General features: G+C 31.5%; 1 protein-coding gene across 2 annotated transcripts in view; it reads right to left on the bottom strand.

Moving 5' to 3' along the window:
* Positions 1-1,111: 1,111 nt before the first annotated feature.
* LOC124373595 (unconventional myosin-VIIa) overlaps positions 1,112-26,804 on the bottom strand; it is a 202,131-nt gene continuing 176,438 nt past the window's right edge. For both annotated transcript variants that reach the window (XM_046831962.1, XM_046831956.1), the window contains 11 exons: positions 26,637-26,801; positions 24,417-24,564; positions 23,943-24,217; positions 23,221-23,357; positions 22,052-22,251; positions 20,301-20,599; positions 13,496-13,703; positions 11,977-12,272; positions 8,694-8,933; positions 6,818-7,021; positions 1,112-6,685 (listed from right to left, as the gene is read on the bottom strand). In XM_046831962.1, coding sequence (XP_046687918.1) covers positions 6,524-6,685; positions 6,818-7,021; positions 8,694-8,933; positions 11,977-12,272; positions 13,496-13,703; positions 20,301-20,599; positions 22,052-22,251; positions 23,221-23,357; positions 23,943-24,217; positions 24,417-24,564; positions 26,637-26,801 — 2,334 coding nt within the window. In that variant the 3' untranslated portion in view covers positions 1,112-6,523. The remainder of the gene's footprint in view (positions 6,686-6,817; positions 7,022-8,693; positions 8,934-11,976; positions 12,273-13,495; positions 13,704-20,300; positions 20,600-22,051; positions 22,252-23,220; positions 23,358-23,942; positions 24,218-24,416; positions 24,565-26,636; positions 26,802-26,804) is intronic.

Consider the following 26,804-nt stretch of genomic DNA (forward strand, 5'->3'; position numbering starts at 1 on the left):
ATGGGAGAATACTATTTCCGAGGTCTTAGTGAAAGGACTTATTTTTTTAATATGTTAGCACTACAATAATTTTGAATCAAAAGTAGATATGTTTATAGTACATATTATTTCAGTTTTTGAGGTTCAAATAGTAAAGAAAACGTCCACTGGTTCTTATTGCAGGTTTAGCGTGTTCAGTTCAATCATATTACAGATGCACCATAGTAGAGTTTACCTTGTTTGCATGATAAAAAAAAATTATATATACTCATACTAAGAAGCCTACTTTAGCCAAAGAGTGTGCACTTCCGGCCCTTGTAATCTTCTTCTCGTCTAAGTTATTCATGGTGCCTTAGTAACACTTGCATTATTGCTCCGATCAAGAAAATATAATTGTGTTGTTCTGAAAAGTGTACTCCGGTTATTGTCATTTACTTCCAGTGCCGTAGTAGCGTTTGCATTGTTGCTCCGATTAAGAACATATATAATATGGATGACTGAAAAGTCTACTCTATTAAAAAGTGACTACTACAAGTCTAAGGTATTTTTGGGTCACAGTAATGTTAGTATTGTGGTCCCGATTAAGAACATATATAATATGGATGACTGAAAAGTCTACTCTATTAAAAAGTGACTACTACAAGTCTAAGGTATTTTTGGGTCACAGTAATGTTAGTATTGTGGTCCCGATTAAGAACATATATAATATGGATGACTGAAAAGTCTACTCTATTAAAAAGTGACTACTACAAGTCTAAGGTATTTTTGGGTCACAGTAATGTTAGTATTGTGGTCCCGATTAAGAACATATATAATATGGATGACTGAAAAGTCTACTCTATTAAAAAGTGACTACTACAAGTCTAAGGTATTTTTGGGTCACAGTAATGTTAGTATTGTGGTCCCGATTAAGAAATTACATATATATATATATATATATATATATATTATAATTATATAATTTATTAATATTGTAACCCCATTTCACCCCTATGGTTAGTTGGCAGACAGACAGTAAACTAAACATTCTGACTCATGTTGTTTATAGTGCATTTTTTGTCTGCCTTAACCCAAAGAACAAATCCCCAAAAGATGTAACAGTTTGCTAGGCAGAAAAATTAAACCAAGCTAATGCTGATTGTAGTGATATTTATTTTGACAGCTTTATATCTTTGGTCACGATTATCATAACATTACTTATCATATTATGTATATAAAGGACCATCTTGACAATATGCCTTAACATTTTACAAAATGGAATACCCTAAAGAAAGAAGGTTAAATAATGAAATATGCAAAATATTTACAATCATAAGAATGCCATAATATTACAGCATTCTTAAATAGACAACTTTACAAAACATTTACAAAAAGCAACAATATGTAACACAATACATCTGTAGAAACTTTTTAAGTACAATAAACCTTCACTGTAAAACTTGAATAATCCTAAAAATATGCTGTACTGAAATTTTCCTATCATTTGTGTACATGATAAATAATTTAATTAAAATACGTACAATTTATTACAATAAATAACCTATTAATTACAATAATCACTACACAAAGTCTATGATTGCATAATTAGTTGGTAGTTGCATAACCTACATAACATGAAAAAGCACAAAACCTTTCTAGCCTATTCCATGACCATATTGCATTGACTGAAAAACGTATTTAAATTATTTAAAACATTATTTTTTAAATATTGAAATAAAGTTGGAGTAGTGTAGAGTCCTAAAAACATTTAACATACTGGTAATGATTTTATATATAAATAGAATTTTTTAATTATAAGAGGAATGAGCATCTTATTGTTTCAGTGCTGGAGTTAAATGTTTGCTGCTCAGATGGTGTTTTACGTTCTATTTGGTATTTTTAAACCAACAGCTGGTAAATTATATATATGAGGGACAAACTGTAGAGTAGTTTGTTTGTTGCTATAGTTAGAAAAATTATTTTATCAAGCCTAATTTAGATTAGAACAAATCAAAATTGAAAGTCGTTTTAGAACAGGAAGTATTAAAAACCAGGACGTTTTAAAAACATGCATAAAGTGCCAACGTCCAGGCAACCGGACATTTAAAAAAAAGTACAGTGAAAATGTAGAATTTTATATTTTTAAGTATATTTTATATCAGTGCACATTAACAGTAAATGTTCTTTCTATTAACCCTATGTAGATCTGTTTGTTTGGTTCTATGCATACCAGTGGGTACGAATTACGAGTAAGTTGAGCATCAGCAGCAGGACAGTAATGCTGTGCCGCACCAAACTGTACATTGTTTATACTCAACTTACTTGTATGTTTAACTAGATTATTTTATATAAATTAGACAAGTTTTGTCTATGTATTTGAAAAAGGTATATAATATACGATTTCATGAAATGTTTGTTGTGCTACCATTTGCAGTTTAATTTTGCAAATGTAGTAAGTTAAACACTCTCAAAAACTAGTTTTTACTAAAATTTTGTGAAACTAGTTGCTGTTAATTTAAAAATATTTACAAACGTGTTTGAGAAGTCTAAAGAAGAGCCATTTTTTTAATTAGAAAACTAATAAGGATAATTATGCAGTCTAAAATACATTATTAGAACTAATAGGAGAAAAAAATTAAAAGCATATCACTTTTATGGCCTGAGGTTGCGAGCAGTGACCTGAGCTAAGCCCAGCTTCTACATGATAAGATATTTCGTCTGAGATCTACAATGGGTTAAGTGTCATGCACAGCTGATCAATCAATAGCAGTGACAACATTCAACAACCAAAATGGACATACTTTTTTTTAAACTTAAATACCCTAATATTTTTATTTTTGAAGTTAACTTGATAAAACTTAGTAGATAATTTGAAAATAAAATGTTCTTTTAATGTGAGTTGATATCAATGAGTATAGTATTTTTTTTAAGTACTTCTTAGAGCATGAGCCCTAAAAATAAATACGGTATTTTATATTTTAAGATAATTTTTGTATATTTTAAGAATGTTCTGAGTACATCAAATTTAATATTTATATTTTTGTACAAAACAAAAACATAATTATTAAAAATGGCCAATAAATAACAAAGTTATCACATTTTGTAATCACTGAATGAAAATTGCTATAAATGGCTCGGTATGTTTGGGGCGATGGACCATCTGTTTAATTCTCTTTGTATTAATGAACAGATAACAGATCAAATGTTTATCCTAAAAAGGTTAAATTGTCAAAACATCATGCTATTGTAATATTGAACTAATCTGCAATAGACTCTATTCTATAGTTATAAATCCTTATAATCCTGACTCCTCCATAGCCTAAGCGGATGTGGGTATCTAACCAAGAAATCACAATTTCTATTTCTGAGGGGTATAGAGGCTCAAATTAATTGTTAAGTAGGGTTTGTATCCCTTACAATAAAACTGTTTACCAAAATGCAATTTGTGCTCTAACAACTCCACCAAAAACATTATGTATACATTAAGACTTAATATTAAAAGCTTTCTATTTTAATTTTGCTATAGTAATAATAAAAATCAAAATAATTATTTAAATGAAAGAAAGTATGGCTGTAGGTAATAATGTGAAGTACATCAACTCCTCACTCTCTAGTACTAATTTTAAATTACATTTAAACACTATTAAGAGTTTTTATTACTAACAATTGAAGCATCCAGTTATTAATACTTTTATAAACAAACCCTTTTTATAATCAGCAATGGCCAGTCCAACCAACATTGCTTAGGTAATAAACATATGAAAATAAAAGAAACTACCAATATTAAAATTATAAATTTATAATTGCTTGGAAAATTGCTTTTTTAGTCAATGAAAAACTATTTTTCAGTATAAAAATAACTTAGCATAAATTTAATAATATGAATTATTTTTCAATTCATTGAACAAAAATAGTACTAATAATATTGTAAAATGCATTTCATCCTTTATATCTAACCAGTCTTATGTTTGGTATCTTTCCATATAAAACATGTAAAACTAATACCATATTATCTCATATTTCCACATGAGATTACATTACAAAGTTAGACTTGTGAATCTGGCAATACTTAGCTAATAAACAGTAAATAACATTTACACGCTAGAGATCTGAGAATATCAAATTTTGATGATGTTAATTCATTGCCACTTTTCTAAATACATTAATAAATGTATATTACTTATTTAAGACATTATTTACACATTCATTTGAGCTATATTAGTATGGGAAGAAGCTAAACTTGTACGATACTAAATTATATAGACTTTGTTAGTAAATATCATCAACTAACTTGGAAAATGTCAAGGTATGATTTAAAGGAATTTCTAATATGGAATATGTAAATCTGTACAGCAGTTTATAAAACTTTACTTGAACATTTCCAATTTATTGTATACAGTACTTTACTTCCGATGTACAAATGTTATATTTAAATTAGGTTCGAAACATATGAACCTAATTTTTCTGTGAAGCCTAACAAAATAGTTTTATAGTATACTGAATAGAGGTGATGAATTATTTGAATTACTTCATAACAGTATAATATGATGTAAATAAGATAGAATCTCTCAAGATATCACCTGTGTCTTGTTAAATAGAGTAATGCTCATTAAACCACATTATGTTACTGGTACATATATGACACCTTGTTACAGTGTATTAGCTGTCTTTAGCCATCCTAGTAACAGTACTCTTCAGGCAGATATAAGTTATGAAACCTACTTTATGTATGTTTATAGCTAAATTTATATCATTTGAAGTATAGGCTGTGAATTTCAAAGAACTATAGTGTTCAGTTTTTAATTCTAAATTTTTATTAAAATTCTTATTGGGATTATCCCAATCTAAAAGCAAAAATCAATATACTGTACATATATTTTTTTTGTAAACCCTATATTAAATGTAAATGATAAACAATTAGTAATAACAGATAGCTGTATATTTAAAAAATTGTTAGTAAAATTTTTAAATTTGAGACAAGCTTATGTTTATAGCACAGTTTTAAAATTTAGCTGCATATTACAAGTGTGGCCTCAGACACACAAGCAGTAGCTAGCTTGTGCCCTCGTAATTTATATTGGTAATGGTTACATTTATAAAAGATTTAGGACAATCAGGAATTAATAACTACTTTGCAATAAAAAGTTTTGTATGGATGAGTCAGATTTAAATATTTTTCAAGTATATAATATGCCAGTTTTTATAAATATCAGTCTTCTCCTTATTTATTTGTTTCATTGACAACAGGCTATCCAGTACTTTAAAGTTAAACACTAAACTGAATATCAACACAATAATTTTAAAATATATGGATGTGTACAAGTTTATGCAGATACTATTGCAATTGAATACAAATTAATTTACATTCAATTCAACTGCTGTACAGTACTTACAGTTTTAAAACATTTGATAAATTAATTACATCATCAAAAATGTATAGTATTTATTAGTGTACTATAGGATAAAAATGCCAGACATCTAATATTAATTACTTATGCATATAGTCTAAGGTTCAGAAGTAATAAATATACTACTTATACTATCAATGTTGTAATAAGTTGTAAAATATGGCAATGTGACATATGTCTTACAACAATACAAGCAGCACCACGGGACAGAAGCCTCAATACTTGTTGCTATCCTTCCATCACAAGCCATTCTTTCGCTAACTACAGAGAGTATCTGTCGTAATGCAGTACGGCACACAAAGTATTCATTTAAGTTTGTAAAAGTCTTTAAAACTTGGGAAATTAACAATTTTACCTATGTTTAACAGTTATAATAATAATTTTAGTCAAATCATTAAAAGAATCTGAAAGGAAATGTTTCCTTAACTAATTTCTCACCTATTAATTAGTTATTAATACTTTATCATTAATAAAATAACATTATTTGGTATACAAGGACTAAACTAAATTCATTCAGTAAATGTTCCATTAAACAAAACAATTATTTATAAACTAACATCCGTTATAAGTTTGCTGCTTAAAAGCAAGTTTTGAAATGCAAATTGGCAGCATTTTTAACAATACATATAGTTTGTACATTATGTTAGTAATCATAAAGTTTCATAGTAAGTCTTACGTTTATATGGATTGTGAGTTGTTATGCAAGAATAAATTGTCAAGCCCAACATTTGTTAGTTAGTTAAAACTGTTTTTACATCTTTTATAGAATTCCTAAGCGAGATTCAAACCACCCATAGTAAAACAACGGCAATAAGCAGTGAGCAATCTACAACTAAACAAAGAACACTTAGTGAAATTCGACTGTACACAATAAATAAAGATGAGTTATATCATCTCAATCTCTATACAAAACAAACATAATACAAGGTCAAGCATCCACTGTGGCGTGGCATTCACTAACAATTTTATACAAGTTATATTTATCACAAATTCATTAATGTTAAATTCCTACTATATAAATTACTAAACAATATTCGATAAACTTTACAAGAAGCAACTAATAACGAACAGTGACGGATGACTTAGACTTTGACCTGATTGTAAGGACAGTTGAGGCATTGTCTCTTGGCCTTGGCCTGCCCTGGGGTGGGTAACCCTTAGCTGGGCTGAGGCTCTATCACTGGGGCAGGTTTGTGCAGGATGCTGACCGGGCGGGTATTTGCGTTGTTCCCCTTCTTCTTGCCCTCTCTCTTACGCACTTCGTGAGGGGACTGCAGTACCTCTGTGTACTCTCGAATTAGATTTGCAATCTGGAATGCCTGAAAGTAACAAAAATTTTATTTATTAATTATTACATAATTTAAATATTTTATATATTTGAGTCACAGGCATGTGCAGGGTTCATGATTTGGATTACCACTATTTTTACAAACTAGCTATATTTTCCCTACCTGGGAAGTGGTTAGAATGACTTTGCTCTGTTTCTTGTCGCTACCGGTGATGATCATTAGACAGTTGAGAGCTGGTGAGTATGTGAGGATGCTTTCATACTCATAACTACACAGGGCATTTCGGGACCGATGCTCCAGCAGGTGAAGACCCATCTGGTCCACTGCGAGCCACAACACTCTTGGCCAGTTACTCGTGAACGATTGCTGGAATCATAACATCAATATTACAACATCAGCAGTAAACTGTGTCACAAAATTGCAATGATGTTGTGTATTTTTCTACAATTTTGGTGGGTTGCAATGAACCACATATTTTATAATTTTAGACCAATCTAATGCATATGACTTATGCAGCAAATATGCTCACTTGGAAGCTGAGCTGCAAGTATAACTCTGTACTTGTGATAATTGCTGCTGTGACATATATCGCACTGTTTGGTTGCTACATTTTGTTCTATATTTTTTGTTACATTGTTTAACTTAAAAATAGTTGACCTAACTATTACCATTTTAAGTGTAATTAAAACAATCATAGTCTATTATATCATTAAGTTTATAATTTAACATTATCGTTACAATTAATAAGAACAACAAATAAAAACTTTTGGTTTTTGACATTTTATTAAAATTTACACAAAATGTGATTCAGCATTAGGCAACCTTCACAGTGTATATAAATGGCTGTATATGTAAACAATTATTGGTACCACTATGATTCAAACATTATTTATGACGCCTTTTTAAATAACTGTGATAAACTATTTGTAAGAAAATGGAACATGATGTTTAACTCTTTTGCTGCCAGGCTATTTGCTCACAGTCAATTTCAAACCTGTCAAGCCTTTGACCAGAGGCATGTCTTTTAAACTGCCAGCCCGGTTTAGACATTTTGCAGTGTTCTACATATCAATTTTTATAGTCATTATTACATACCATATAAATCTAGAATTTACTTTGTTGGTTTTCTAAAAATTCTCAGTATCATAAATAGTAAATAGGATGTTCTGTATTATAACTAGAAAAAAATGATTTAACATTTTTGTTTAGAATTTGTATACATTTTTAGTTTCACTTTGTAAAGTAAATTAAAGATCTAGCTTAACATTTATAGATTAAAATCTGCTTAACTTCAAATATCAACAACAATTATTAGTTGACAAAGTATATTTATGAACCAATAATAAGTAGATTATGCACATTATTTAAAAAAAAAAAAAACATCTTATGAGCGTTTTTATGAAGTATTGCAAATAACTTAATTCATAAATACAAATACACAACTCACATAAACACAATAAATATTTTTAATATAACTCAAACTTGTCCATCTTAAACAAAACATTATAAAATTACAATTATTTATCAATAAATTATAAACAATTTTTCAAGTCATACTTTTATAATTAAGTAAAAATAAAAACTCACTATAATAAACAAAGCATTTGGTTTTAAAAGTTATTGGAATTTAAAAACTGAATATGGACTTATTGTATTTACAGAATACTAAAAAAGGTCAATTCATTTCAAATTATTAACATTTTTACAAGTCAGAATTCCAAATATTTAGCAAGAGTGAAGATGATTGTACTTAGTTTGAACTCACTTTTTGTATTTGCAGATATTTTATGTGGATTTTTTCTATAGAAGAACAATCTTCATATAAAGTATTTGGACATTGGTAGAGAAGGTTAACATGAGTCCTGTGTTGTTTTATTTAAAAGAAAAATACCTCTTAGAAACAAAAGTACAAAATGATTGGATTGCTTGATTTGAAATTAATAAAGCAGATGTTTACCAAATAAGAAAAGAGCATCTACACTGTAAGATGGCAAATTTAAAAATCTATTTAAAGGTTTTATATATTTTTAAATCTTACCATAACATCAAAAATGGTGGCTCTGTGTAGAGGCCAGCTCCTGATCAGGTTGAGGAACGCTTTCTTAGCCTCCGCTGATGTCATGCCTGCCAGTATCTGATGGTGCTTCATAACTCCTTCATATGAGATGTTCGGGACTATCCTAGTCGGCAAGCAGTGACTTGCTACTATCCTGTAGTCGACAATATTGTCTTCCAAGTCTCCTGCTTCCACCTGCGCCTGAAGAGCAGCTAAAACCATCTGGATACAGACATTCATCGCTATTACTTTCAATTTCTTGCTGTAGTTCTTTATCCACTCTAGCAATATAACTATTATGATTACATCTCAAAACTGAACAAAATATATATGAAAGCAACTCAGATTGGGAGATAATCACTAACTTCCGAGTGACATGACGTAAAAATGTGAACAATTTCGAGATATAATTCTATGAGTTTACATTCACAATCAGTACAAAATTTAACATCAATTTGGAAAATTAATTTGAGTAGCATTAAAATAGTAATGCTCTTACTTATAGAAGTGGTAAATACTATATATATATATATATATTATATATATATATATATATATATATATATTATATATATATATATATATCGAGTGTCCCATAAGTCAATGATAATATTCAAAGGAGTGATAAACCAGCCAATGACTAATACAAATAACAAAACATGATCCTAAATAAAATAACTTAGTAAGAAGTAGTAGTAAAAGTCACTTAGGTTTTGAGATATTGACACTTTTTTGGAAACAACAAAAACAGCTACTTTAGATTTATATTTCAAGCACTCCTGCTACAAAACTAGGACTTTTGTTATTATGTTATTTTCAATGTTAAGTCATAATGTAAGGAATTCCGGTTCAACTAAAAAATAAGTGAATGTGATCACCTTTACCTCATTAAACTAAAAGAAATTTCTATTTTAACCCATTGAACGCCGATATAAATTTAGTAATTTTTTAGATTACGCTCATTTAAGGTGAAAAAATAAAAATGAAAATTCCTTAAAGCTAATTTTTTTATTAATTCCTAATGACTAATAGTCACACAAAAAAAATAAATTTTACAATAATGTAATACTTGCATATAATAATAATATCATTTTTTCATAATAATGGAATATTTCAATCAAAATCAAATTTAGGTTACAGAGTAATCAAATGCATGTGATGAAAAATATGAAAACTATGTACAAGGATAAGAAAACAAATAAAGTGTAATATGCTGATCTTGATTAGTTTCATAAGTTCTGATAATAATAGATTAGGCAGTTGTACAGTAAACTTTAAAACAAAAATCAGGATGAAGCCATGGGGTCTCGGGACATGACTTGCAGCCATAATTACACAACAGAAAAGAAACAATAAAAACTTTATTATAACACCTAAAACATGGTAACAATAACTTTTTACAACTGTTTGTATAAGAATTGACAATGCAAGAACACTTCCCAAGGCACAATGCGTGCTCCACTGACAGTCGGTAATGGCGGATAGTATCGTCATCGGCGTACAGACGGGAGTAGGAGAACAGCTGCCAGCAACAAAACAATTTATTGTTTACGTACTGCGGCCAGCTGACAGCTGCAACTGGATTATTTGGTCAAGCCAGTACATTACTTTGTATTGTGGCTTATGTATTAAACTTATAAACTTCAAAAACAGTAATAAAATATATTTTTATTGATCGGCGGATTATTTCGTCTTTGGCGTTATAAGACCAAACAACATCGCGGATTATTCCGTCTACGGCATGCTAAGGGTTAATGTAGTTAAGTTAATCAATCTTCTGATTCAATGATTTTTGCTTTCAAGAAAAATCCATCACTAAACTGACATATTTAAAAACATGATCATGATGTAGGGTTATCAAAATGGTATAATAATACTATTTGTAACTTTAGAAAATAAAAGTATTTTTTAAATTACATCTAAAGTAACTCATTTTATTAATATCATTTATGATAAGTAATCGGATATGTGTTCCCCTTGAACTCTTTGTTGCATTATAAATAGCTGTTGAATTTTAAACAGCAGTTATTTATTGTTAACCAAAAACCTGAATAAGTATTATGTCCCAAATAACAATCTAAAGGACTATGGTCTTATCCATGTAGAGTATAGAGAGATGTATACTCTAGAGTAGTGGAGGTGGACCAGACTGAGCTGAGCACTGGTGGTGATGTCTCGCTAGACCCGGATGAACGCCCCACACTGTTATTATCACTGTACGGACTTGAAACATATTTGCTATTTCCCAAAATAATTAATTAATTAGTTTCAGTCGACTTGTGGATGTGGTGAATACACTAGTGTATTATGTTGTTTAGAGTTTATTGTTACATGTTTTGGAGTGAGTGGTATTGTGCTAATGAGACATTTGGGTAATGTTTATATTTAGAGAGACATATTGTGTTTCTGTTCATAAGGCAAGACTTGACAGTTAGCGTTTATTAGAACGTTTTGGTCAAATTACCAGTCCTAACTGTTTCATCCTACGATTTCACCTGTTTCAATAGAGTAAAAACATTAATTTGAACTTTTATTCCTTCAGGATTTATTATAACCTATATTTTATTGCTTTTTGTACAAACTATGTAAATACTGTTATGTCTGGAACCCATTGCACTGTAGCGGAATCTAATAACATACGTGTAAAAACAAAACATCTAAGTAAAGTTATATCTTATTTAATTTTTTCCCCAATAAAGCAGATTTGAGAAATATTTGGATTGATAGGTGCAAAAGAAAAGACTGCGGCAATGTATTCACCACGCTGCTCAAAAGTGCAATGCTCCCAGAAGTGCATGAAGAGTCAAAAGATTTTTTTTAAGAAGATGATAATACCTGTATACAATCCAGTAGATGACAGTTTGAACATTTATTACAAGGTCAGTTTCAGGCTAAACCATTTAATTACTATCTTAAAATTAACTGAATCAAACAATAATTAACAAAACTAGTCATTGTGCATTGTGAATACAGTTGAATACAGTGGTTCTGTGAACACGTGTGCAGGAGGACTTGTGTTGACAAGGGTCTATACCCCCTTCAGAGAGCATGAGTGTCTAGACAGAATATACTGTTTTAACACAGAGCACATTTTACCTTCTCAACATGGAGCAGGCAGTAAAAGCGTCTAACAATATTGAAATTAGTGCAGATGTTTGGCAGTTCAAGAAGGCAAATTTCAAAACAATAAACTCTCGAAACTGAACCTCAAGTTGATTGATAAATTAATAATGACAATTATTACAAATCTATGAGAGCTACTTACTGCCTCATCCTCGGTGACTGGGAACCTGTCTGAACGTAGACCATGGAGCACCTGATGGTACAGCAATTCCTTCTCCACAGGGTCATCTAGGTCCATGTACTGGTCAAGGAACAGGTGTTTCTTGAACAAGAAGAAATGATGCTGTTTGCGCACAGGTTTATTAGGCTGGCCGTTAGTGTTCGGGTGGCCTGAATTGGCGTTTCTGTACTTTTCCCACTTAGACATAACATCAGCCACCTTCTCCTCTGCCACAAGACTTCTCTCTGAATTACCCAGCACCTCATATATAGCATATCCTGAAACATTTCAGATAATTTTTCATGAAATCTGACATTAATAAACAATTAGGTCAGTTTATTTTAATGCCTTTAATAATTATATAACTAATCCTTTCAGGGAAAACATCTTTTTAATAAAATGTTTGACATTCAGAAAGAATATTCAGGAAGAATCCTGTTGAAAGTTTCATAATAAGTTACTTTAAACATTTTGTCTTGAAATTTGTAAATTTTATTTATATAACTAACTCTACACCTTGTAAATCTTTATTAAAGTCATCAATGATATAAACAATACAGAGTTTGTTACACAAATGGGTTCATCACCAAGTATTAAGTTGTTTATATTGTTTACATGCTTGAGCCTCAGTAAGTGACAGAACTCTCTGTGTGGCCATAACAAATAATCATGCAGCTCACTGTTACCTCAGCAGAACACATGCAGTGGCTGATTGTGTTCCAAATTTGTACTCTCAACAGTCCATAACCACGTACCATGCGTCTCTGACTCTGACTTAAAAATAACAATATCTGAACTCTTGACCCTTTAAATCACTGAGATTTGTGTACGACTGTTTAACACTTGTAGATTTGTGATTTTGGTTAACTATTCTTTTCTTCTAAAAATACCAAGTGGATTTACTTTAAGCTATGTTTTTTTCAACTTAAAAGTAGATATAAAAGTCTCAAGCAGATCTCTTAATATCAGCAGAACAGTAAATGTACTGTCAGATTTTGATGTTAAGCTCCACAACATGTACTAGTATTTCAATATGATATTGCACGAAACAGCATTTTCAATGACAGTGACACAAACTTGCTGTCCTATGTTGTTACGTTATTGCAAATAGCGTAATATTAAATTAGTTCCTTATTTGACCAAGAGATTACAGCACTTTACAGCCGTGCCGGATAAGGATTATAAATATAATGAATTTTTAAACTGAGTAATACACACAGTGGCCGGTTGAGCTCAAGCAGAAAATAGCATGAGCCAATGATTGGGGCTCACTAAACTAACATACTGAATGCAATGATATTCCTCTAATCTGACAAAGAGAACTGCCATGGCCAACCTTAGTGGTCCCGAGGGGCTCAGAGTACAATCATACATATACGAAAAACTGAGCTCTTATATGAAAAACCTATGTTTTATGATTTGACACGTAAAGGAGAGAGCTGAAACCACATAAACAAAACATAACAAGGTTATACATAACAAAGACTTGCTATACTCATACCCATTGCAGATTCCCTGAGGCCAATTTTCGCCTTTACGAGTTCCATTACATCCTTGGCAGTGGCCGATGGATGAAACTCAACAGCGTGGTATTGGCCATCCATGAAGTGGAAGCGAGCATAGATTGGTCGACGATTAATTGTACACATAATCTCCTCTCTGGATGGTGGCCACTGACGCCTGCGGGTTCCTTGTGTCTTGTAAAGGCACTGAAATCCATGTGCAAACACAGTTATTTAATGTAATACAAGATATATGCTAATAAGGAATCAACTTGCAAACATAACAAACAATGCATGAGTCTTGTGCAACAAAAGGGTGATGGGTGAGTGAGTGAGTGATGTTGACATTTCAAATATGTGTTTGTTTGGTGCTGTGGTTTACTAACAAAAATGCAAGTACTCACTAACAACATAAAATACCACTAAATAATTTCCAAGCGATTGCAGTAATAAGATTTGTGTGTTAGAATTAAGTGTTGCGGGATTTGAACATTTTGACAATGAAAGCAATAAAAAACCAAGCTCTGGAAAATCCCACATAGGTTGTTTATGATTATCTACGTTAAGATTTCATGGGAAGAATATATACAAAGTGTTATCAAATCCCGCATAGGCTTGATAATTTCCGAACCATTACAGTTATAGCAATAAATCTTGGTACATCATTACTTGTCCTATACAACTACTTTTTGAGGTAACTACCATTTTTTGTCATGTTAGGAAGATGGCCTGTAAGGAGTCAGAAGGAAATCTTAAATGAGAGCATAGGTTGAGTAATAGATCAAATTAAAGGATTTTATTAGGAGAGTACAATGCTACAAATCCAACCTCAAAAGGTTAGCTTTTTAAAATATTAAGCTGGTTTAAAGTTTGAAATATTTACAATGTAAATGGTCCTTTTCTAAATGGTTTAATATTCTTGTCTTGGCTCAAGTTGTGAAAGTTAAACTTAATAAATGAATACTGGACTTAAGAAATAGTTTTTAAAGTAGTTAGTGGCTCTTCACATGAAGGATTTCAAACTCCAGATGTATCTGATGTCTCTCTGGAGAAAAAGAGTAAACTGCTAGGGCTTACTCTTGATGACCTGAGATCCGCATATCAATGAGTTGTGTAAAAAATGTAAGGCTGTTGTATATGTGATAAAAATGTTAAACCAAATAGCAACAACAGACTTTAGCTGAAGTGGAATACTATGCACTTCTGGAAACTCATTTTCTGTATGAGGCTGCTATCTGGGGAGCCTTCTATACTTTCTAGCTAGGTTTCTACCTAGAGTTCTCATTATACTATAAGAAATTTGAATGGTGAGAAAGCTGCAGAGAAACTTTAAAGTAGCTGAAAGTCAAGACCATCATCGCCAGGAGGTAATTCTTTTAGACTAAAATGGTCTTCCCAAAGATATCGGTAGTCAAAGATAGGAGAGCAGAAATGCATTAAGAAACCCTATTCCAAGACACAGGACAGCGCTATTCATAGAAAGCCAAGCTACGAGGTTTATCCAGGAAGTAGATTACGTTTTGATATTAACAAAAAACAAAGTACAAAAATACATTTTATTATATACATTTGAAAGTATATATACTATTTTTCAACATATTCAACAAACAAATTAAGGCACTTATTATAGCAGTAAACTAGTTTTGAAATTCCAGCGTTATAAAATTCTGCCACCTGAGACTTCAACCAGGTAGTCAAATCCTCCTGCAAATCCACGTTATCATCAAAGCGCTGCATTGTAATTCACATGTTTTACCCAAGTCTCATCTCCTGTACTGATTCGATCAAGCAGGGAGTCGCCATCTTTTTTGTAAGTGTCAATGTCAATGAAGCCATACGCTGATTTTTATGGGTTTCTGTTAAGATTTTCGGTACCCATCTCGCATACAATTTACGCTACCTTAACTTTAGCATAACAGTTGTGTGTAACAAAGTCCTTGAAATTAGAGGAAAACTAGGTGAGAGTTCTGTTATTATGAATTGTCGATCTTCTTTAATCTTCTCATTGACTTTAGAGACAATTTTATCGATCATAATGCCTCACCATCCACTTTGTTGGCTATTATGCACATTAGTTTGGTAATTTTTAAACCTAATGCACCACTGACACACTCCACCTTCAGTAATCACATTGTTCCCATAAACTTCACAGAGTTGGCGATAAATCTCAATTGTTTTATTGCGTTAGCAAAAAAAAACCACATTAAAGACCGCACTTCATAACTGGTGATTTTCAATTGTGTTACACATTTTAAACTGATTATTAAAAAGAACAAGGAGCCAGTAACCTCTCACTAGCACAGTCAGATAGCCACTGAATGGAGACACGGCCTGACATAAAAATGGCCGTGATAGTCCCGCCGCTAGCGACTACAGAGCAAACATAATCTACTTTCAGGATAGCCCTCGTATATTGAAACAAAACTTTATAACTTCTTCCAACTAGACGACATCAGAGCACTAACTGGAGTACCCCTGAAATAAAGACTTGAGACTTGGCTGACATATTGACTCATCCACTTGATTCAAGAACTTTACATGAATGTCAGAGGATCTGTAGTAATAATATAATATTTATCATTGTATTTATGGATTTGATACCATTACATTTCTTAAAGAAGTTGTAAATAAAGAATATGAGTCATTGACCAGCGTATGGACCATGAGCTATATCGTCCTCAGTTCTTATTTAATCATAACTGTGCTAGGACACTTGCTTATATAGACTATTTATTTGATGGTCCGCTTTTCTGATATTGATTAAAATTTATTGACATCAGCTTTTTCTAAATTATTTAAATTTTACCAACATTTTCAATAATTTAAACAAATTTTATTATATATATCTTTGTTCAAATAAAATACAAATTAGTAAGTTCTAAATACTGCCTTCAATTTGACCTGAATTATAGATGTTACTGTAATGTTAACTTCACTCTCCATAAAAGACTAATTTTCTGATAAATTTCTAGTTTCTCTGATTACATCTGAAGATAAATTCTGATTAAATGTCATAATTAAGTATAAATAGAACACATTTTATTAATTAATTGATGTAATGGGACACAATGTTTGGAAATGCAGACTAAGAACTATAACTTTAAGATTTATAATACTTTATTTAATATAACTTTAAGAACTATAACTCAAAGAACCATAACTTTACTAATTTGAGTTGTGAGATCCAACATTTAGATCCAAAGTCAACCGCAAAAGGATAAGATTTAATGGTTGTAAAAAAAACCATTTTTCTAACAACTTAAGTATTATCAAAATATTACTTACACTGTATTTATATATTTATTATTTTTATCAAAAATATTATTGTGAAAACTGTAACATGAAAGTTTATGAACAAAACAACTATAGTATTACAGTATTAAATTTAAATTTATGACAGCTGTTAGTTATAATGGTTAAAAATATATTTTAAAATTATGAAAAATATCAAATGTCAAGAAATGTTGTGACAAATTTATTTTAAGAGCATTCTACAAATTGTATTTAACGTAGAGACACCAAATCAATTACATGTTTAGTATCATAATAACTTCTAGAGGTTATCAACATATGTTTACTCATGTGAGTTATACAGGGCCTTTCAGAACTAATAATAAAAAACATTTTGGGTAAAAGTAAGACTTTCTTTTTAGAAACAGGAATTAACAAATTTTTCCTCCCACACTTCTATAATTTCTAGCACGAATATAAAGTTAGTTTGCTATAACTTGTTATTCTATTACTGATATGAACTAATATTTGAACCACCACTATAGTGATATCTTGAGATATTTTTATGTTTAAAACTAAATTTTAGCTATAAAAATGTAGTTTTTATTTTCTAGGACATTTTGGATGTTGCGTTTAACTTTGAAGGAGTGAAGTGAAAATATATTATTTGTATTGTAATATTTGTAATTCTGATACAGTTCAAAAATGTTTCTGTATGAAAATAAGTTACAAAATGCACTTTTGCATTCATAACCAATCAATTCACAGGTTACAACAAGATCAATCAGATAACAAAGATTCAAAGCAAACAGTCTCTTCAGTGTAATGCAGAAGGGCAATGACAAGACATGAAGGGTGTGTTGTGAGGGGGGGGAGGGGTCAAAGCTCTATCTCATTTCATTACATCATCACCATAGTGAAATTTCAACTCTAGTGAACTCGTCAGCCACACTAATACCGGTAATGTGTTTTGGATTAACTTTGTCCAGGAGTACATATTGCAAAATTGCTTTTCTTCAATAAAAAATGTGTTAACATGTATTTATATGATGAAAAAAATGTAACAACCTATTAATTAAATGTTTGAACAAATGATTAGGTCAAAAACACATTGGTTGATCTTTTTAACATTATAAGTAAAAACAACATATTTTGAACAATTTACTGACAGTTTAAAACCCCCATCTATGTGAATTTACTACTAGGCGTAACAGCAGGATTAGGGTTACTGCGTAGATATCCTACTGTTGGATGGGAACTCACACCAAATACTGGAAGTAGGGGCACACTCATACAATTTACCAATATAATGTACTCTATGCCAAGGGGAGTTTTCTATTTTACACTTATTAGGGGAAACAATTAATGATCAGTCAAACCTGACATTGAGAGAGGGCCATGTACGGAATGGGGTTTATTACCACAGCAAGCGTCAAGGATTTTATACACTGGAAAACCTGATGGACAGAAAATTGGTGGGTGGATGAAGCATGAAGTATTGTAAGTATGGTTAGAATACAACTATTTTATTTTTATAATAAATTATATCCGGCCCTCTGACTATCAAAACACCTCAAAAGTAACTCTTTATTTATTTCAACACATATACATTTTTATTGTACTTCATGCAGTATTGAATCTATATTTGTACAAAGTTTTGTTAGAAGTACATAAATATCAATGAGTAGTATTTTATCCCCTCCATTATACATATTTTGATCAGTATGAAACTTTAAAAATCTAGCTAAACACACGAAGTACAATGACTTATAATAAGTAACAAAATCTAATATTAGAGTTCTCTAGAATATTCCATGTTTAGAAATACAGTTTAGGAATAATAAATATTTTATTTATTTTGTAAGAATGGCTTTATTAGATTTGAGTTAAGATTAAAATAATATGAGAAACTAAATCCCATAATTGCAGTGGCTTGTAGTGGGTAAAATATTACATGAAGCAGCAATATTTCTTGATGAATAATTAGCCTTGTGTCTGTAAACACGGAAGGCAGGGTAGTAATCATCTTTGGCGGGCCCCATAATGTCTCGCAATTGCGTTGTCTGTCAACGCAGTCCCTTTATATAGATGTGTGGTTCCGCTAAAATTGTCTGTAAAAACCAGTCTGAGTACGGGTCTGGAGATAGGTTGCCAGAGAGTCTGGAGGGTATGGAATATTTTTAATTAAACAACAAGTACTAAGATTAGTCATACACACTGAGCACTAAGAGCAGATGTGAAAACATGCTAGTACAAGAGAGCAGTGGTGTATATCTGTCATGTTCTATATGTTTTGTAGGTGAAATAAATACTATTATTATTGCAAGAGACTTAACCCCATCATGGGCGGATGTAACCGCTAAGGACTGCATTTATAGCAAAATCATACAAATTTTTTACGTAAAACTGTTTAAAACCATATTTATCAGAGGCAATTTACAAAAAAATAAATAAAAATTTAAAACATGAATTGAGTTACTTAACAGAAATTTGTTTTGTGAAAAAACAGACAACAAAAGTATTGGTAAAGATTTACTCTTACAAAGTTTTACATCAAAATCTATCAGAAAAATATGTTTCTATAAAAAGAATGTTTTGTCCTGAGCCTATAAAACTTCCAATTTATTTCCAATTTTCGGTAATAACCCTCTCTGCCATAGCCAATAATTAGTTACTTCCAATTTATTATCACAACTAAGTTTTACATAATAATGTGTCAAGAAAGTTTGTCCTGAGCCTAAATCTTGATGAAATTTACAGATTTTTGGCTGTCCGTAAAGGGTTAAATTATTAAATTATTTGACATAGTACCATATACTATAAATAAATACCTGACCTTACTTTTAAATTTATTGAAGCACTGCTTCACCTGCTTATCCCACCACATGCCACTGCTGTATTGTCATGTTTCCAAAAGATAATGACAATTAAAGCAAACATTTATTAATGCTTTACAAATAAAAAACACTGTTAATATTAAGTAATTATCTTCAAATAGTATAGATTTTATTTCTTTAAAAATTATATACAAATTACTCAGATCACTCCATTAGAAACACATTGTTGTAGGTTTCAATAAAATGGATAAAACTATTCAAATTATTTAAATTTTTGATAGGGGACAAAGCGAGATTAGTAATTTTTAAATGCCTAATATCTTAATTAAACTGCCCAACCATCTAATAATAGTTATTTACTAAAAGTTTTTACAACAATCAATTCATTGATATTTTGTTAGTAAAAATAAAAATAGCATGACAACTTATTTAAGTATTAAATTAAAATTTCAAAACTCATTAAATGTATTCAGTTTATTCTAAGCTAAAAAATTTCAATAGTTTGTAGATGTTGAGTTTTTGTGTTTAGGTATATTAATGATTATCCTCTAGAACCCCACTTACATAGAACACCAATGTGTTGTTCTATGACTCCTACCTTTGAAGTAGGGTAAAAACAATGTTCCATGCGTTAAATAGTTTGGATCTGAGAAGTTTTTACAAATGCATGACTGAATTCAGTCTGCTACTGCAATAAGAACCAATACAACTAAACGTTGCAATTAATTTAACTTACCTTTTCAGCAAACCTGGCGTACTTGCCCTCTTCGGTGACACAGTCACTGGCGCAGCGTTTGAGATGAGCAATGAGATACTTGCGGATAAGTCGTTGAGGGGGCAGCACCACAGAGCAAGCCAAGGACAACAGTGCCCAATGCCTCAAGTTGACCCGGGAGTTGGGGTCAGGATGTTCAGTTGTCTGTTTTATCAACTGGAGGTACAGCTCTCCCAGTAGGTTCTCTTTCCTCATTGCAAGTTCCATCACATTCTGGATCAGGTTGATGTGTTCATCCTCTGCACGCCGAACTGTTTCACCTAGTTAGACAAACACAATAGTTGATTAACCATAGTAAAAATATTTAATGAATGTATTGATCGTACAAAAATATGAATTTACAGTAAACTTGCCATATCCTACTTTGTGATATCTGGAACTCTAAAATCCAGCCTGCTGTCAAACAATGAGACGTTTTGTAACTGTAACCTTTGTAAGCAGGGAGTGCCATATGGGCAGCTCAATAACTTACTTCCATACATTGGCAGGCTTGGCGGGACGGAAGAGGGGTGAGAGAGAAACGGGGTTTTTTCCTTTTAAACCAATTTGCCCGTGCTACCCATAGGATCAATGATGTTGGAAAACTGTGATATCAGTACTGTCGTGTCAGTTTAAAAATGTACATTGGGATGTGTTGTGGTGGTGGGATAGTTACACTAAGTTAAGATCTGAATTTTAAATATGTACATTAATAAATTTTACAACTTTTTACAAATAAATTTGTATTTATTGTGTACTCATTGGAATTTTATTTTATTGCAAGTAACAACAAATAAAAATAATTTTTAAGTAATATTTTTGTGTAAAAATTTTTAATATCCAGGACATTAGTTTAGTTCAAAAGTTTAAAACAGAATGAACTTTTTCAAATGATATATGTATAAAATGTCATGAGAAACAGTTGCAGCGCAGTATTCAACACACTTTACACTAGATATGACATGTTTTACTGCAATAACTCCTATGCAAAGAAACTAACCAATACAGGCACAATGCAAAGAAATACCTTGGTTCAGGAAAGTCCATCAGAGGGTCTGGGGATATTGAATACAAAAGATGAAAATCCTCATTGAAAAATTGCTTGTAAAAAATTGTACAATTTAGTGCAACATTTTTCAGTCTTAAACCAATTGCTTTCTTTGAATGAATATTGTACTCTTAGATAGATTTCACAGAAATTGTATTATCACGGCTACTACCTGAGCATACATTTTTGATTTGGCCATCAGAAAATACATAGGAAAAACTGCTGTAAGTAGCTTTAGGTACCTTAAATTAATTAATACAAATTGAATTCTAGTCAGATTCATAAGTATCATAACTTTTTGGGAACTTTTTCATATGCAAAACTAATGCTTCTGAAATTCCAAGATATCCACCATATATGAAAATGTACCTTTCTTTTAATATATCTATTATGATTAGGATATATAAATAAGATTATAGTAACCTGTGATAGGTGAACTTGATGTTTTAAATCAGTAAGAACATTTCATGAAAAAAGGCACAAACTTTACAAGTAAACTAACAGGGACTATTTACGAAACTCCTGGTTTCTGTAAAGTCAATATACCTACACAATATTATGAATGCTACATGTCTGAACAATCATTGATTTATTTAACAAACTGACTAAAGTATTGAAAGCCTCAAAAATGGTTTAATGTGTTTAGGAATAATAGTAACAGGTAACAGGTAAAAAGGAAACCAACCATTCTGTCCAAGTCCTGCATAGGTGAGTATGATTTGGTACATTTGGATGGCTATCTGTTCTTCAGGTTCTGGCATCTTTCCCAGGCTCTGTGTCATGGGTTGACGTCCAAATGCCCAGTAGCTCAGCGAGAAACCTTTGTACACCTCGGACACACCGCCATAGTCTGCTCTCAGCTTCTCCAGCCCATGCCTACTTAACCTGTGGAAAATATTTCACAATTGGTAAAACACTTTAACATTATTTTGCCTAATTCCATTGCTTGATGAAGAGGTAGTTGGTTTCTATGCTTATTTTTATGACAATTAACATCTTTTATTAAACATTCTTTTAGTCCTGAAAATGCTTACTGACATATAAATAGTAATTTAATTAGTTACCTCCGTCATACATTCTAAATTCTGTAGCATGGCTACATATGTTTAATTTAGTGAGTACAATAACTCAGTTGAATACAGTACTTACCAAAAACCCACTGCTTCACATCAAACCATTCAAGCTACAACATACCACCCACATTCACATCAAATCACTGCATCTAATTCAATGGTGCACATACTGTTAAAAGTCCTGCTCAGCCCTGATAACTACAAGAAATTCATGACTAAACATTTATCTATAGCCAAAAGTTTGGAAGTAATATGATTGACAGAATATTATCTAAGCATTAAAATAAGAAGTTATGCATAATAAAATATTTAAAAAAACACTGATAATGAAAAGAAAAAATATAGTTTAGGATACAACCACAGAATCAAAAATGGTTTGAAAAAGAGTTAAAGAGGCATGATATTGTTATGGCTATAAACACTAACAATCAAATCCACAACTTACTGTCCCAAAAAAATTTAAACATGCCAGCTAGAATATACCTTGTGTTTACAAAATCAAATGTGCAAATTTCCTAGTTTTTATACAGGGTGTTACCGTTACATTATGCTAGACCTAACAGTTTCAAATGTGTTCCTGTATGTGATTTTTAATGATGAAGCCACCAGGTGGATTGACCTGTACTTCAACGAAAGCCTGAGGATGATGTTCTAACATTGAAACACATGTAGCCACACTACAGAGTTTGGAATGCATGACGGAGGTAATTGATTCAAATTACTATTTATATTAATAACATTTGATTATCATAAATATTCATTAAATAAAAACAATGTTTACCTACGAAGAGTATTCCTTATAAAACCTCCACTGGTTTCTTGTGGTTTCCTGAGTGTCTCACTGTCCACCAGAGCTCGCCTGCAGTTGACGACATTGTGATACAGTCTTATCCTGTCCTCATTGGTTATAGCTTTCACCTGCATCAGACAACATCTCTTGGTAAGTTACAAAAACAACATCAAAATTATTAAACTGTACAGAAGAAAACTGCAATTATTTAAATAATCCTTCTCCTTCCTCTGTAAATGTAGCTCCAATGAAACTACATTGTACATAATCTTAATCACAAATGATATTATAAGTATTTATCACAAATATGACTCAAATATAAATTAGAATTTTAATTCCAAGACTGATGTGCTTAGTTTTATAAGTAACCGTGCAGGAGTGATGAAGGAACAGGCACAATCTTGCCCACCAATATAAACCTGTTCAACTGTTCATCATGTAGCATATTATTGTCATGTTTTTATTGTTTTAATAACAAAAACGTGATATTGTTTTAATAAAAAGCAAAAAAATTGTCATAAAATGAGAAGTTTAATTTGAAAAATAACTCAATATCTACATCTGCATTTCAAGTCTTGACAAAATCAGCCTGCTTGTCACAGCCGATGCTTTCATTTGAACATCTGGTTGGATATTTTTCAAAACCATGTTTTTTTACTTTTAAAGGTTCCACAACAAATATAGTATAACAAATAAAATAATAAAGTACGTACAGGAACTTCGTTTTCCGTTATCCACCCGGCTAGAGCAGGGCAATAACTGACAATGAGGGAGCCAATCTCTGACTTCTGTGGAGTCTCAAAGACAAAACAGCGGTGAGAGCCATTGTCTCCGTGCTGTCTCATGAGGTTCACTGTGAGGAAACTATCACTAGGGTCCAGGAATATTGACTCCACATCCTGGTAACGGAACTCATACAGGATAAACTTATCGTCCGGCTTGATCAACATAAGACCCTCACTGTTCACTCCCAGTATCAGGCTGTTCCCTGTACAATGATCAACTAATTAGCAAGTCTGGTATGTTAAACTAATAAACATATATATTTTACTGATGCTATTGGCAAGCAAAATATTTAATGTGCATGATAACATAGTAATATGACAGGAAACATTAAAAAAACTCAACAGAATTAGTATATTAATTAATTTTCTATAAGAAAACTACATGAAAATAAATATTCTTACCATATGACCAATACCCTCTGTAGGTAACTTGGAACATGGTAGTTCCATAGAGAGGGTACTGCATAACACAGGAGAGATACAGTGCTTTCGCTGTCAGACTTGTCTTTCCAGTTCCGTACTGCCGATGGGCTTGAGCAATTATTGGTACCTGGAAAAAACACATAATTCCAATTTATAATGTTCATATCTCAAACTTACAGACCAAGTTATTTTATTTTAATCACTGTATATAAAGGACTGATAGTAAATTCCAATGACCTCATTGATTTTGATTATACTTTTTTTCTCATCATCCACATCATGAATGAACTAGATAGACTAAAGGCTCAGACTTGTGAAGAAAGACTTATAAAGATGTCTGTCTATAAATATATTTGCCATATAATATATTAGTATGTTATAATATACAGGTATGTTCTAGTGTCCTATCCGGTTGCTTGGATTGCCTAAGTAAATGTCTAAGGGGCCGATTTTTAAAAAAATAAGTGAAAGAGTAGTAGTTTAGACTTCAAACACACAAGCAGTTCAGCACGATTGATGTGGTTCTGAAATAAACCTACCTCTCACAGAAACTCCAAACTTAAACCGAGTAATCACAGAAAAAGGTGAGTGAGTTGACAAAGAAAGTAAACAAACAACCTCAAAAGCCATTTTATATCACTTGTTTCACATGAATAGTGTACATTTTATTTCAATCCTATTTATTACAGTAATTATTCCTTATTATTGTTGATCTGATGTGTATACTGTAGTGTGAGTTAAAAGTGCTCAAAACTATTTTTTTGCCTTTTCAATCTATACTTTTAGTATTTGTTTGAGTAACATTTTAATAAGTAAGTAACCACATCATACCAAAGAGTATGCAAATTTAATGACAACTCTCAAAGCAAGTTTTTCTTCTTAAAAAATACAGGATGATAGGGTTAAATGTGAGGAATGTAGTTCTGAATTTTTTGCTGCTTATGGAGGTCACTATGTTTCAGTGCCTTGCTGAATCTTCCAACATTTTTATCTTTCCCAAAAACATTAATCCACAAGACAACAAGTATGAATTTATTAGCTGCAAAGAGGCAACTTTCACCTACGATACAGCAAATCACAACTTAAGTTTTAATTCATACTCGTGCTCTTTCCAAGTTAATTTCAAAATGTTTTTAACTGAAATTACTCTTTGACAAAACTAAATTTCAAGCTACAATTATAAATTTAATAGCATCTTTGGCACTTGAGGAGTCAAAATATAATTTATTAAATGCAAATGTTGTGTATGGATGTGTCAAACAAAACGAAGTTAAACTGAAACAGATTGTAAGTTAATGTAGGTTTTATTTCAATAAATCGGGAATAATAATCAATTTTTAAATTAGTGGGGATTAAATGAACTCGATAATTCAAAACACAAGAGTTATTGGTATTTAGACAATACAGTAACTGTGTAGAATAGATGGGCTGCTAAATAAGGCCATGTTTATCAAGCTGGTTTCTGATTGATTGGCAAACCACGTATGAGAGGGATGGATGATGCATGGTATTTCAAGGAACTTCTTGACGAAATTGTTCTTGCCAAGAAATGTTTGTTCAAGGTACAAGTAAGTTGAGAATACAAGTAGGGTTCTTATTTGAAGATGGCTGACCAGTTTGTTTTCTATCATAGATAGTGATTTTTCCATCTGCAAAATAATAGTAGCATATTCTAATGACACAGTAGCAACTAATGTTTTCATGATGAAGTTCACACAGTCAAAAATTAATTTTAAAAGCAGTTTATAACAAAAGATTATTTATTTGATATTAAATGTTTCGCTAACAGAAACCAAAAAATGTACTTTTTTACAATTGTATGTAGCTTTAAATGAAGGATAAAAAGTAAAAGTAATTTTTCTTTTCTGAAGAGGGTAAGGCTTTTAGCTCTTAACAACACAACTTTTGATCTTGTATAGTCAGTCCAAACAGTGAGTTCTGCATGCTTTCCGTGTCTGACCACTCACCCACCAAGGTTAGCCTACAAATTAATAAGATACAAGAAAATGAAATTAGAAGAGTTGATTGAAAAACTACTTTCATTTGCTTTATGTGGTTGAAGAATAATTAGGCATAGTAGTATTAACTATGCATAGTTCACATAGATAAATGTTATTAGGAAAGTCATATACTTCTCTGACAACCTAACATATATTTACTGGTTGAAAGAAAACAGAGTTTGAATCTCTGTGCACTTACCCAGACGTCTTCTCCTCTGCTACGACTGACTCTGTATGGAAGGTAACTCTCGATGTCAGTATAAGACTCCAGTGTCTTGCTGTCCTTAGGGTCTCCCAGATTAACTTGAGCTTGTAGACCAGCCAGCTGCAATGCCACTTTCTCACTCACTGGGAAGTCGTCACACTG

This window comes from Homalodisca vitripennis, chromosome 1 (assembly GCF_021130785.1).
Source record: "Homalodisca vitripennis isolate AUS2020 chromosome 1, UT_GWSS_2.1, whole genome shotgun sequence".
Lineage (NCBI taxonomy): Eukaryota > Metazoa > Arthropoda > Insecta > Hemiptera > Cicadellidae > Homalodisca > Homalodisca vitripennis.